This window comes from Dipodomys ordii, unplaced genomic scaffold (assembly GCF_000151885.1).
Source record: "Dipodomys ordii isolate 6190 unplaced genomic scaffold, Dord_2.0 Scaffold3, whole genome shotgun sequence".
Classification (NCBI taxonomy): domain Eukaryota; kingdom Metazoa; phylum Chordata; class Mammalia; order Rodentia; family Heteromyidae; genus Dipodomys; species Dipodomys ordii.
Genome location: NW_012267219.1, coordinates 8,424,643 through 8,438,229, shown reverse-complemented (window position 1 = coordinate 8,438,229; position 13,587 = coordinate 8,424,643). Strand labels below are relative to the sequence as shown.

Here is a 13,587-nt window from a genome sequence, read left to right as displayed (position 1 = left end):
TTATTGTGAAAATACTGTACAGAGGGGTTACAATTACATGGGCAAGATAATGAGTACATTTCTTATCAAGCATTATAGCCTCCTCCTTTGTTTCCCCTTCCCATCCCTTCCCATCCTCCCCCCACCCTCTCCCACCCAATCCTCCCCCGCCCCCCCAACCAAAGTTGTAAAGTTCGTTTTCTAGGACTTGTACTTCTCATTGTTGCATCAGGTCCACCTGTATCCTTATTTAAACGACTTGTTTTTCCCCTTCCCCTCCATAGCTTCCACTTCTTAAACAGCTGTGCCGTGTCCATTGACTCTTCCTAGCTAAACCTTGGTGAACCCTGATACTTTTTACTGTCTCCATACTTTTGCCTTTTCCACAATACCATGTAGTTGGGACCACCAGTATTTTGTTTTTCAGATTGGTGTGTTTCACTTCCTACTGTAACATACATTTAAGATTTCTTCAATGTGTTTTCATGGGTGGATAGCTCATTTCCTTTCACTATTGAAGAATGTTCTTTTGTTAGTATGTTCCATAGTTTATCCATTCATCTACTGAGGAACATCTTGAGTAAGCTTCTTTGTAAACACTTGGTTGTGCTCACAGCTTTACTGTATCCTGGCATGTAATCTTTGGGTAAACTCATTAAGAGTGGTATTGCCTGGATTATAGGGTGGTTCTGTGATGGTTTGAGGACTCTTCAAGCCCTTTCCAGAGGAGGGCCTGAGCTTCCTGTTGTCCTGCTTCAACTTCCTGTGTGTTGGAATTACAGACATGAATTAGCAAACATATTTTTTACTTTTAAAAATATATAATTTTATTGTTATTATTAAGGTGTGAGTATATTTTTTTGGACAATGTCACCCCTTCGTCTGCTTTACCCCAGTTTCCCATCCCTTCCCATACGTTATATAGAACATTTTCCATATAATGTATACTAAATCGCGTGATTGCATTGTTCATCTTTTCTCCATCTATTTTTTTTTACCATAGCAGTGTTTTAAAAGAAACCTGTAAATGTATCATGAAAAGTAGCTTTAATGTATTTCTTCTACCTCTCAGTGACTTTTTAGTCATTCAACATGATTTACATTGCCTGCCTAAACATGTTCTAAAAAGTGATGGCTCTGTTATTTCTATTTCTTTTTCATCTTTGAGTTGTAAAATCTTCCCTTCACTAATTCAATATAAGTTTACTGAACATGAATAGGACTTGCTTCCCATTGTTAGAAAACAATGGGGATTATTTTAGCAAGGATTTATTTTAGTATAGCAGGGTTACTGTAGGGAGAAGTAGAAAAACAAAAACGTTTCCTATTTTCCATATAGGAAATGAGAGTTAAAGACTCTGAGGTATTTAGACTTTATTGTCTACTGGGGAGAAGGACAAGTAGACTTATTAATTATGCAGTGCCCAAGTGTATGTTAGGATCTCTTGGGAACATGAAGGAAAAACATGTAATTCATACTATGAACTGTGAAAGGCTGAATTTTGAGAGCTGATTGGTTATAAGTTAGCTAGGACTGTAGGGGAAGAGAATATGTACAAAAGAGTATGTGTCCAAAGAGAGAGGACTGGAATTGTGCTATTGTACTATATTATTTATGTCATGTATCTATCAGAACATTTTAAATGAGTATTTCTCAGTTTTTTTGTGTTGGTACTAGAGTTTGACTTAAGGGCAATATACTTTTGCTCATCTTTTCACTCGTGACTGGCACTCTGCCACTTGAGCCATGCCCCCAGTTCTGGCTTTTTGGTGGTTAATTGGAAATAAGAGTCTCTTAGTTTTGTTTGCCTGGGTTTTGGTTTATAATCTGGATCCTTAAATCTCAGCCTCTGGACTGGCTAGGATTATATAGGGCCTCTCTGGTTGCCTTTCTCTTTTTGCCTTGGCTATTTGATACTTTATTATTGCTGTGCTTTGGTGTAGGTTTATGGATGTTAGTAATAAAATATTATTTTTTGTTGACTGTGGGACTTGATCTCAGGGCCTGGGTGCTTTCCCTGAGCCTCTTTGTGCTCCAGGTTAGTGCTTTACCACTTGAGCCACAGTACCACGTCCAGTTTTTGAGTGGTTTATTGGAAATAAGAGTCTCACAGGGACTTTTTTTGCCCTGGCTGGCTTCAAACTGATCCTCAGATATCAGCCTTCTAAGTAGCTAACATTACAGTCATGAGCCACTGGCACCTGGCTAATAAAGTATTTGTTAAAGCATGAATTCTTGTTGTGCCGGGCATAATTGTGGCTACTCAGGAGGCTGAGATCTGAGGATTGCAGTTCAAAGCCAGCCGGGCAGGAAAGGCCAAGAGACTCTTATCTCCAATAAACCACTCAGAAAACCAGAAGTGGTGCTGTGGCTCAAGTGGTAGAGCAATAGCCTTGAGCTGAAGAACTGAGGGACAGCGCCCAGGCCCGGAGTTCAGGCCCCATGACTGTCAAAAAAGAAAAGAAAACAAAACAAAACCCCCAAAATTGTATAGAAGCTAGACATAGAATTATTATAAATGAGAAATAAAATTGATGGGCTAAGGCATATATATATATATATTTTAACTGCCTTTTGAAGATAAGTTTCATTTTGGGGAAACATTTTTGCTGCTGCAGAAATTAAGATTTTAAAAAAGTTATGGCTAATTATAGGTACTGGGGTTTGAACTCAGGGCCCTGTACTTGTTGAGCAAGCATTCTACCACTTGAGCCACACCTATATTCCATTTTGCTTTATTTTTCAGATAGGGTTTTGTGCTTTTCCCTGGGCCATTCCTTGGACTGTGATTCTCTTACCTATGTCTCCCTCATAGCTGGGTTTGCCAGCATGCACCACCATACTCGGTCTGTTCTTTGAGTTAAGGTCTCACCCTTTTTGACAAGACTCCTATTGCTACCTTCCAAGAATGTTAGACTTCAGGCATGAACCACTGTGCCTGATCTAACTATATACTTTCTGTTTCTAATTTTCATGCCCTAGGTAGAACTATTCTTGCATAAATTGTGTGTTTTTAATCCTTTGCTTTATTGTATGTTGTTCACAGATAGGATACTTTTTTGTATTTTGATGAAAGCCTTTATTATTGGGCCTATTAATTTATTTTAAGCCCATGTATTTTGGAAGATTGGCTATCTCTCATAATTCTTGAATTTTTTTCAGTGTTATTATATTTTTTATATTAAGATTTAAGAAAGAATGAATATAAAAACTTAATTTTTCTTTTAACTATTTTTAAAAATTGTTATTATAAAGGTAATGTACAGAGGGGCTACTATTTGGTAAGCCAAGTAAAGAGTACATTTCTTTTTGGACAATGTCATCCTTTCCCAGAAAAATAAAGTTTTTCTAAGAAGAAATTTGGTCTAACAGTTCTGTGATAAAACTGAAGAAAACAGTCATACATAATATGTTTCTCTTTCAGCCTTTCTCCGAAAAGTCTACAGCATCCTGTCTCTGCAAGTTCTCTTAACTACAGTGATGTCTGCAGTGTTCTTATCCTTTGAGTCCATACGGACATTTGTCCATGGGAGGTAAGGTGACAAGAAGACTCTGAGTCATTGTGGACATTTCATCTTATCTAAATTGCTTATATAAACAAAGATTTTTTAAAATTAACTTTTGGGGTTAAAGTGTCAAAAAGTCCATCATGTAACTCATATAAACCACATTAGTTCTTGATGAAGGAAAATGTTCTATAATCTGATGTTTTACCTTTTTATAGTTTCTTAAGGTTCAACCTTCATCTCCTACAATAGAAATAAGAGTTTTTACTGCATTCAGTTAAGTCCTACTTTTTAATTTTTATTAATTTTAATTTTTATCAGACTATTCTGTCCCTGAAACCTAAGACATTGCTTTAAAAAATTATTGAATATAAATGTGTCTTCATTGTTTTGTGATGAGGAGTTCACTGAGAAATTTCAGAAAGGCTCTACTTGACCCATCCATTATTAAATATTTTACTTACAAAGTTACTATTTCTGTAGCTAAAAACATGATTTCTTTATATTAAAGGAAAGATAAAACAAATAAGGAATGTTTTCTTAGAAATAAAGAATTTGCTTCTCTTTCCCCTACCAAACAAAAGTCTTAAACTATTAGTTTGACATTTGAGATAAAATAATTTAAATTATGGCCATGTGGTAAGTACCCTGAAAGAGTAGCTATGTGTAACATCTGTTTATTAAAAGCCAGGTGCTGGTGGCTCACTCCTGTCATCCTTACTGCTCAGGAAGCTGAGAACGAAGGATATGGTTCAAATACAGCCTGGGGAAAAAAGTCCATGAGACTCTTACCTCCAATTAACCACCAAAAACCAGACATGGTCTGAGGCTCAACTGGTAGAGTGCTGTAGACTGTCAGCCTTGAGTGAAAAAGCTAAGGGACAGTGCCCAGGCCTTGAGTTCAAGCCCCAGGACTGGCACAAAAGTTTTTAAATATCTTTTCTTTATTGTATTTTAATCATAAAAGTAATGTGCTAACTATAAGCATTCCTCAAATATGATCATGGAAAAAAAAGAGGAATTCTTCTCCTTCTCCTATGGGTTCTTTCCTTTGTTCTGCTCATAACAACTCAATGTTTCCAGATATAAATGAAAATGACTTCTTGATAGTTTGGGGTAGATCATTCCAGCCTTTTTTTTTTTTTGGTCAGTCATGGGGCTTGAACTCTGGACCTGGGCACTGTCCCTGAGCTCTTTAGCTCAAGGCAAGTGCTCTACCAATAGAGCCACAGAATTACTTCCAGTTTTCTGGTGGTTTATTGGAGATAAGTCTCATGGACTTTCCTGCCCAGGCTGGCTTTGAACCATGATCCTCAGATCTCATCCTCCTGAGTAGCTATGATTATAGCGGTGAGCCACCAATGTCCGGCCAGATTTTTTAAAATAGGTTTATGAACATATAAAATAGGTTTTATTAAATTGGATAACATTACTCGTTATTTTAGAATTTGAAATGTTTTTAACATTATGTTTTTCAGTCCTGCCTTAATTCTGGTGTTTGCTCTTGGATCTTTGGGTTTGATTTTCGCATTGACTTTAAACAGACATAAGCATCCCCTTAACCTCTACCTGCTATTTGGATTTGTGAGTACTCTGACAATGCCCATTTCTTTGTTAACCTGAGTTTTCAAAGTTGTTATCTAACTGAATGTATATACAAATACAACTATGACAGAAGAATGGTTAACCAATGTTCAGATTGCCAGTCTTTGGTTTAGATTCCAATTCTTCACCCCTGTCAGTTATGTAACAGAGAGAAAGGAAATACACACACATACATTCACTCACTCACTCACTCACAAATAGGGTAATGTAGACTATTTCTTCAAATCCATCTATTGTCTTCTTTCAGAGAGAGTTGTTTCTCTATAGGGAGAGTATACAGACCAACATTGGGCCAGCAGGAAAAGTACTCACTAGAATAGTGAGAAATCTCCAATTTCCCATTCCACTTTGCTCTGGTTGCTGGTTGTTGAGGTCAGGCAGGAGGGAGAACAGGAAATGCTTCTACAAGTATAACTATACAGATACTGCTGACACTTCTGGCTTATCTTTGATACAGACTATCAGGTGGGGAAGATATGACTGCATTAGGCACAGAAGATGAAGTAAGGAAAATGTAATTAAGGGAAAGAAAGGCTATTGTACAAAGTTTTATTTATGTTGTATTTAGGATATGAATTCATTTACTTTTTACATGGTTTAAGCAATGATAAAAGAGGTTTCTTAAGATGGTTTTTTTTTCTTTCATATAAAAATCTGAATGACTAGAGAAATTAGCAAGGGTTAACTGTGGCTCTGGCATTCCTAAAGCTTGCATGCTATAGTAGAATACCTCATTACCATATCCTCACATAGTATTCAGTTAAGGACACAACAAAAGGAAAGGAGAAAGAAAGAAAGAGGGCTGGGAATGTGGCTTTGTGGTAGAGTGCTTGCCTAGCATGCATGAAGGCCAGGGTTCCATTTTTCAGCACCAAATAAACAGAAAAAGCTGGAAGTTGTGCTATGGCTCAAGTGGTACAGTGCTAGCCTTGAATACAGAAAGACTCAGGGACAATGCCCAAGCCCTGAGTTCAAGCCCCAGGACTGGCAAATAAAAAGAGAGAGAAAGAGAGAGAGAGAGAGGAGAGGGCGGTGGGGGGAAGAGGGGGAGAGGAGGAGAGGGGAAGGGGGAGCGAGAGTGAGTGTGAGCTTTGGGCTTTTACAGAACAATCCAGTAGGGTCTAAACATTTCTCTACTTAGGTTAGCCTAGTTAGAACATAGTGACGTGGCCAGAATTAGCTGCAAGGGATACTGAAAATGTAATGTTTAATCTGAGGATCCCTATTTCCAGTTAAAAACTGATGCAAGGGGAGAAAGAGGCACAGGGAACAGTGTTAAATCTTATTTGTATGAGATGTTGAGGATTTTTAAAATAAATATATGTATAATTTACAATATCTTTTAAATTTATATTACATAAAGTGAGAAAAAAAGAATTTTCTATATTAATTCTACTATGTATTCTTCCTGATAAAGATATGAAAAATCTGATTAGAGCTTAAAGAGTTGATGAATCCACAGAATTTAAATATTTTTACTACAGACAGATTTTTTTGTTGTTGTTCCTGTTTGACTTAGTAACTGTCTTGTCTACAAGGTTCCTTGGACTAAAAGGACATTATTCCTATTATGATCACACTAAAGTAGTAGAAATTAGAAAATGTATACAAGTCAGTATGCATTTTACATGCATTAATTCTGTTTCTTTTTCTTAGACACTGTTGGAAGCTCTGACTGTGGCCATTGTTGGTAAGTCCTCATTGTGTTTCTCTATGTTGTAACTTTAATGTGGGTAACTCCTTCAGATAACAAAGGTATTTGGGTTAAAGTTTAACATCACAGAATGTTGTATTTCAAAAATATGGCATACAATAAAGATTGCCTAAGAGATAAGTAAAAGCCAAATATTTATGCTTTAGATAGTTCAGCTGAACTATGTAGAAAAGTTTAAAGAAAACAAAATGAATGTAGAGCAGTGTTTTCCCATGTATAAAACTAAGACAACTGGAGCCAATCTTTTCTCTAACTTAAAGAGACGTGGGGGAAGTGAGAACACGTGTTTTAAGGTATGTACTTTCATCACATGGCTGAGCTCCCTAAGAACTGCCCCTGTTAAACCGTGCTTGATTGCTGCATCTTTGTATATCATTAAACCCAAACAACAGCAATAATATCCATTTCTGTACTTCATGTTAAACACATGTTTCAAAGCCAACTCTCTGTTATAATTACTTGATGTACACTGTGTAAACCTTGACTAAAAAGTTTCAATAAGTTAGCAGTAACAATTCTGATTATCTTCAGTTAACCTTGGATCCAAAAAGGTCAGCATTAACCCCTCCTCTTAATAACAGCAAATGTAAATCCTGAAGGTTAATATATTTATTTGTTCCCATTTTTCATTACTATTTTTAAATTTTGAATCTGTGTTTTCTTGGTGATTCCTCACTCTTTTTCGTTTCAAAGGACCAGAATACAAATAAATACTAAAAAATACTCAATGAAGTAGAATTAAAGCTTCTCATCATAGCAAGGAGGAAGTAAATTAACTTCTTAGTGTTATCTGCTAATGGTATTTTTTATTAATGATACCAGTCCATCTCTCCCCCCTCCAAACCCATCATGTATAAGGAGTATAACACAGTATAACTGGAGGTAGAAAACAGACGAGATAATTTGAGAATATTATTTTCCCCATTGATGTAATATCTTAGCCATCTGATTGAATTGAAATTATTGACAAGAAGCAAAATTGACCTTTTTGTGTATGTTTACCTTCCCAATCCTATTACAAATTTCAGTAATTTAGGAATAGAAATATTGTAAATGTTTAACTCTTAGAGAATTTTAAATTATTTAAGTGGTTTTAGGTTCAAAGCACTTAACCGTTTCTAAGGAGGCTATAATTTAGCATTCTGTTACAGTATTAAGCAGTTGTATTACAATAGCTATTATCTGGATATCATTCTAAAATTTCAGAAGGGAATTTGGGAGAACTTGGTACATATTCAATAAACTCCACAGTACTGTGCTCTAATATAATACAGATTTAGATATAATACAATTAATAGTTCATTTTTGTCCTCTGTAGGGTGTGTAATGTGGTAGGCCAACCCAGAGTGCCTCAATATTTCTCTTGTTCAATTGACTTGAATTGGGCTGGTGAATTGGGTGCAAATGGCTAGAATTGCCTTCCAAGAACTCCTAGCTAGCCGGATGGCCCAGAGTCATCTGAATCAATATTTAGCCATAGTGTATAATCACCAAAGATGGTGAAAAACTGTAGCTGGAACAGATGCGTGAGAATCACTCTACCATCTCTTTAAAACTCTTTAACTCATTACATGTAGGCATCTCTAGTCACTAACATTTTGTGTGAATGTTTTATAGCCTGCTTATCACATAAGTAGGGTTTTACTGTACCATTATATTCAAAGGTAGGTAAGGAATCTTAATTGTTTTATTGGTAAACTGTATAGACAAAAATAAAACATTTCTATTATGCCAGAAAATGCTATTTTATATCAAGTATGTTTGTGTACATTTTAAATCAATGTTTTCATTCTACAGTTACTTTCTATGATGTATATATTGTTCTACAAGCTTTTATACTGACTACTGCAGTATTTCTTGGTTTGACTGTATATACTCTACAATCTAAGAGAGATTTCAGCAAATTTGGAGCAGGGTAAGTTAATATACCCTTGGGTATAATAGATGTCTTTAATATTATAGGTAGTTTTAAGAGAAAAATACTATACTATATACTTTGAATGTCTTAGAATGGAAGTCGGTGGGACATTATTATCTCTTTTGAGTTCTAGAGCCAGGCCCCACTTGTTCAGAACACACAAGATGTTGGAAAGTGGCTTTTTGACATTTTCTTCTTTTCTGTAGTGAAAGGGAAGTAAATCCCCTCCCCCATGACCAAATCAGCTGTCTTTGGAGTCTGGGTTTGTAAGCCTACGTGTGCACTTCACTGAAATCATTTTGGTCATTTGTCTTAGCGCAGATGTTACCAAGGCCACCTACATCTTTGTGGCAAAGGCAGTATAATTAGCCTAGATACTGGAAACATCTGCAAGGACTTTAAAACTTTTTTGATCCATCTAGAATAGCCTGTATCCTTTTTTAAAATACATATATGAATAGATGATCCTTTTTACATTAAACTAAACGAATAGATGATGATCCTTTTTACATTACTGTGTTACCCTCATCTGAATGCATAGCCTATTGTTGGCACATGGTCACTCACCCATTTTCTCCTGTTTTTATTCCTGTTGCAACACTAAATATTTACTAAAGTCTACTCTTATGAAACATTATTTCCTTCCTTTTGTTTCCCCATAGTCTAGATTACCAGGAATCTCTTTGGGAAAAATACAGTTGTGCAAGCTGCGTAGATGTTACTTAAAAAAAAAAAAATTCCCCCTAGAACAGAGTTTACCTTAGGTGGAGGGGTGGATGGAGGTAGTCCTTTTTTTCTTCTTCTCCCTCCTCCCCCTCTCCCTTCCGTTTCCCCTTCCCCCCTCCTCACCTTTTTCTTCTTTTCCTTCTATTCTTTCTCCCTCTCCACCTTTTCCTTCTCCCTCTCCTCCTTCCTCTTCCCCTCCACCTCCTTCCTCTTCCTCTTTCTCTCTTTCTTCTTTTTTGGTCTGAGATTGGGACTGGAATGCCATACCTGACACTTTGGCTCATTTGCTAGTACTCTACCAACTGAGCCATGGCTCCGACCTTTCTTTTTTCTTTCCTTCTTTTGGATAGATGTTTCATATGTGTTTGGTGGTATATCTGATGGAAGCTTGCCTGCTATAAAACTGAAAGTAGAGCCCTTTCAAAATTGTCTTAACTTTATTATTATAACATGATTCTATCTTATCAATTTCCAGTCTGTTTTCCACAAAGTAACCAGGTGATACATTTCAAATGGCCACTTGATCATGGCTTATTTAAATCCTTCAACACTTTACGACTGCTCTGTGGATATAGTCAGTTCTCCATTGAATTGCTTTTACTGCCGTCAGCTATGGGATATTGCCACATAATAACTCACCTGAAAAATACTACTAGTACTGATTTTTATGTTAGAATGCTATAGGTTCAGATACTTAAGAATAGTATTTTATTGCTTATTTTATTGTTTTAAATGAAACTTAATGGCACTAATCACAAAGCCAAAATGCTCATGGAGGCTGAATAACAAAATGGCACACAAAATCTGAGTAAGAAGATTGGAGGTGTTACAAATCAGGTTTTTTTTTTCTCCCTAGCATATCACAGTTTGAAGGTAGGTTATCCCTTAATCTGTGCTCCTTGTTAAGAGGATAAAATTTGCTTCAAAATGGCAAAGTCTGCACTTCATCTTGTATTTAATCTTAATATAATCTTATATTTAATCTTAATATTTGATATTTAATATTTAATGTTATCTGTGTTCTCAGAACATTTGCTCTTTGTTATTCAAATATTTAATGAACTATAAGTCAAAGTATCCGACTTGTGAATTAACAGTTTAGGAAGCATATTTGCAGGACATGACCTTCAAATCTTTACTTGACTAATACTGTATTGATAGAGAATGTTGACATTAAGTGAAAACAGACTCAAGTTACCAGAGCCTCACCAAGGAGAATCTGTGAGCCTAAATTACCATTTATTATGTGTATACCTCAGTCCCCAGGACTAAGCTTGCCAGATTCTAATTTCGTTGTAGTGGAGAAAAGATGTGTGTTCTCATTATTGTCTGTAGTGTTTAACACTGTTCAAATGTAGAACCTTTCATGTGCAGCCATAGTAAAAATAAATATCTAGAGAGACATCTTTGGTGGCTTTATTTTAATGTCTTATCAAAACCTTCAGGAGCCATCTTCACATCTTTTGGGAACAATTTCTCCTTAATATCTTATTTTGTGTTGCTGCATGTCTTCAGAATGTCTTGTGACTTGTTTTTTAGATGATCTTTTCAAGGTTGTTTTTATAATAAACAGCCTTGGAAGCAATGAGGAAACACACTAACTTGCCATTATAAAAAAGATACTGCTTCCTATATTGAAGGTGGTTCTTTATCATAATTCACTGTGTGAGTAGGTGTCATCTAGCCCTCTTAGCCTCACCTTGTGTGAACTGGGTGTTTCTGGTGTGAAAATGCTGATTCTCTAGCTACTGTTATTGCTGAAATAAAATGCTCCTTATATCAGACCTGGGAATCTCATGTCTTATCCTAACATCTGTGAGACTATACCAGGTTAACATTTCAGCATGCAAATAGGGTAAAATCTCTGATGCTTTGTGTGTGTGTGTGTGTGTTTGTGTGTGTGTGTGTGTGTGTAACTGCAGATAATAGTCTCTTGGACTTTAAAGCTCTGAGCCAATTTCAAATTTTGATCCTCAGATCTTAGCCTCCCAAGTAGCTAGAATTACAGGCATGAGCCACCAATGTCCGGTACTTTATAGTTTTGGTGTTTTTTTTTTTTTTTATCGGTCATGGGGCTTGAAATCTGGGCTTGAGTGCTGTCCTTGTGCTCTTCAGCTCAAGGCTTAGCACTCTGCTGCTTGAGCCACAGCTCCATTTCCAGTTTTCTAGTGGTTTATTGGAGATAAGAATCTCACGGACTCTTTCCTGGGCTGGCATTGAACTACAATCCTCAATTCTCAGTCTCCTGAGTAGCTAGGATTACAGGTGTGAGCCACTGGTACCCGGCTACTATATAGTTCTTAACATCACCTTTTCCACTGGAACTTCCTATGGGCTTGTTAGTGAAAAAGCCTTAAGTCTCTTATTCCTGAAGGATCTATATTGTGAGGTGGCATGACACTTTCTAGTTTAGCTCTACCAGGTGTATCTTGAGAAACTTAGTGTATTTGAGTGAAACAAGTGATGGCCAGGGATTTTTATCAAGCATGGTTTTATAGATAGATAGATAGATATGGATATTTTGTGTACATATATAATAATACACATATCTGGTATTATGTGTACTGGTACTAGGATTTGAATTCAATCTTGCACTCTTGCTTGGCTTTTTACCTCAAAGCTTCACCACTTGAGCCATTCCTCCACTTATACTGTTTTGGTAGTTAATTTGAGTAAGTGTTTCTTGGATTTGTCTGCCTGGGCTGGCTTTTGAACCTCAATCCTCAGATCTCAGCCTCCTGAGTAGCTAGGATTACAGGCATAAGCCACCAGTGCCCAGCTTTATAGCTGTATTTTATTTACTTATGTTATTTTTAGAGAACATGTTTTGAATGATATCAGTTATTTAGCACTTATTGAAATTTGTTGTATGATATCTTGGTAAATGTACTTTGTGTACTAGAAAAGAATGTACATTTTGCTATTGGAGTATTTGATTAATTTCAGGTAGGACAGGTTAGTTGGTAGTGTTGTTCAAGGCTTTTGTGTACTTAGTAATTTTCTGCCTCTAATTCAGGGGTATTGAAATTTCTAACTCAGTATATATTGATCTGTTTCCTCTAAATGTTAGTTTTATATCATTATTGGAAGCTCTTTTTAGATGTAAGAATTGTAAATCCTCTTGGGGAATAAAATATTTTTTGCTTTATGAACTAGCCTACTTTGTGATAATATCTTCATCCTAAAATCTGCACTGTTAAAACAGCCACCCTTATCTTCTGATTGTGTAAGTATGGTATATCATTGCATACTTCTTTTTTTTTTTGGCCAATCATGGGGCTTGAATTGTGGTGCTGGGTGCTGTCCCTAAACTTTTTAACTCAAGGCCAGCGCTCTACCACTTGAGCCACAGCACTACGTCTGTTTTTCTGGTGGTTAATTGGAGAGAAGAGTCTTATGGACTTTTCCTTCCAGGGCTGGCCTTGAACCGTGATCCTCATGTCTCAACTTCTTGAGCCACTAGCATCTGGCGCATCCTTTTAATTTTAGTTTATTTCTTCTTGTTCAGAATAATATTCTTTTCCTCCCCATTTCCTAGAGCTTGTTTAATTTATTTCTAGAATAATATTCTTATAGGTAGCATGTGGTTGGAATTTTTTAAAATCCAATTTTGATGTCTGTATTTACATTATGTGTTTACTCCATTTATATTTAATATGATTATTTATATGGTTGGGTTTTATTTCTTTTATGGCTTACTATCTGTAGTTCTTTTAAGTAGCTTTTATATAACTTTAAATTACCATCCTATTATCAAATAATAGTTCATTTCATATACAGAATATTTTCTCTACTTTTTTGTTATTGTTGCTGTAACTTTTAGTTATGCATGTTATCAACTCCATACTACTTTTAAATTTGCTCTAGTTTAAGTTATCTTTGAAAGAGATTTAAAAATTGGCAGAGCATGATACATGACTGTAGGCACTCACACACAGTGAGACTAAGGGAGGATACTCTTAGGGGAGGAACCCAAAATTGCAATATCCATGAGCCTTTGAACAGTTAAAATAATATTTATCGCGGGGGGGTGGCCGGAGATGGGAAGGGGAAACAAAGGAGGAGGCAACAATGCTTGATAAGAAATGTACTCATTACCTTGCCCATGTAATTGTAACCCCTCTGTATGGTATTTTCA

General features: G+C 36.1%; 1 protein-coding gene across 1 annotated transcript in view; it reads left to right on the top strand.

Annotated features, from left to right (window-relative positions):
• The window catches only part of Tmbim4 (transmembrane BAX inhibitor motif containing 4), a 20,309-nt gene that overhangs the window by 2,800 nt on the left and 3,922 nt on the right, over nt 1–13,587 (top strand). Inside the window, exons 2-5 of the mRNA XM_013022665.1 lie at nt 3,405–3,513; nt 4,965–5,070; nt 6,748–6,781; nt 8,603–8,720. Coding sequence (XP_012878119.1) covers nt 3,405–3,513; nt 4,965–5,070; nt 6,748–6,781; nt 8,603–8,720 — 367 coding nt within the window. The remainder of the gene's footprint in view (nt 1–3,404; nt 3,514–4,964; nt 5,071–6,747; nt 6,782–8,602; nt 8,721–13,587) is intronic.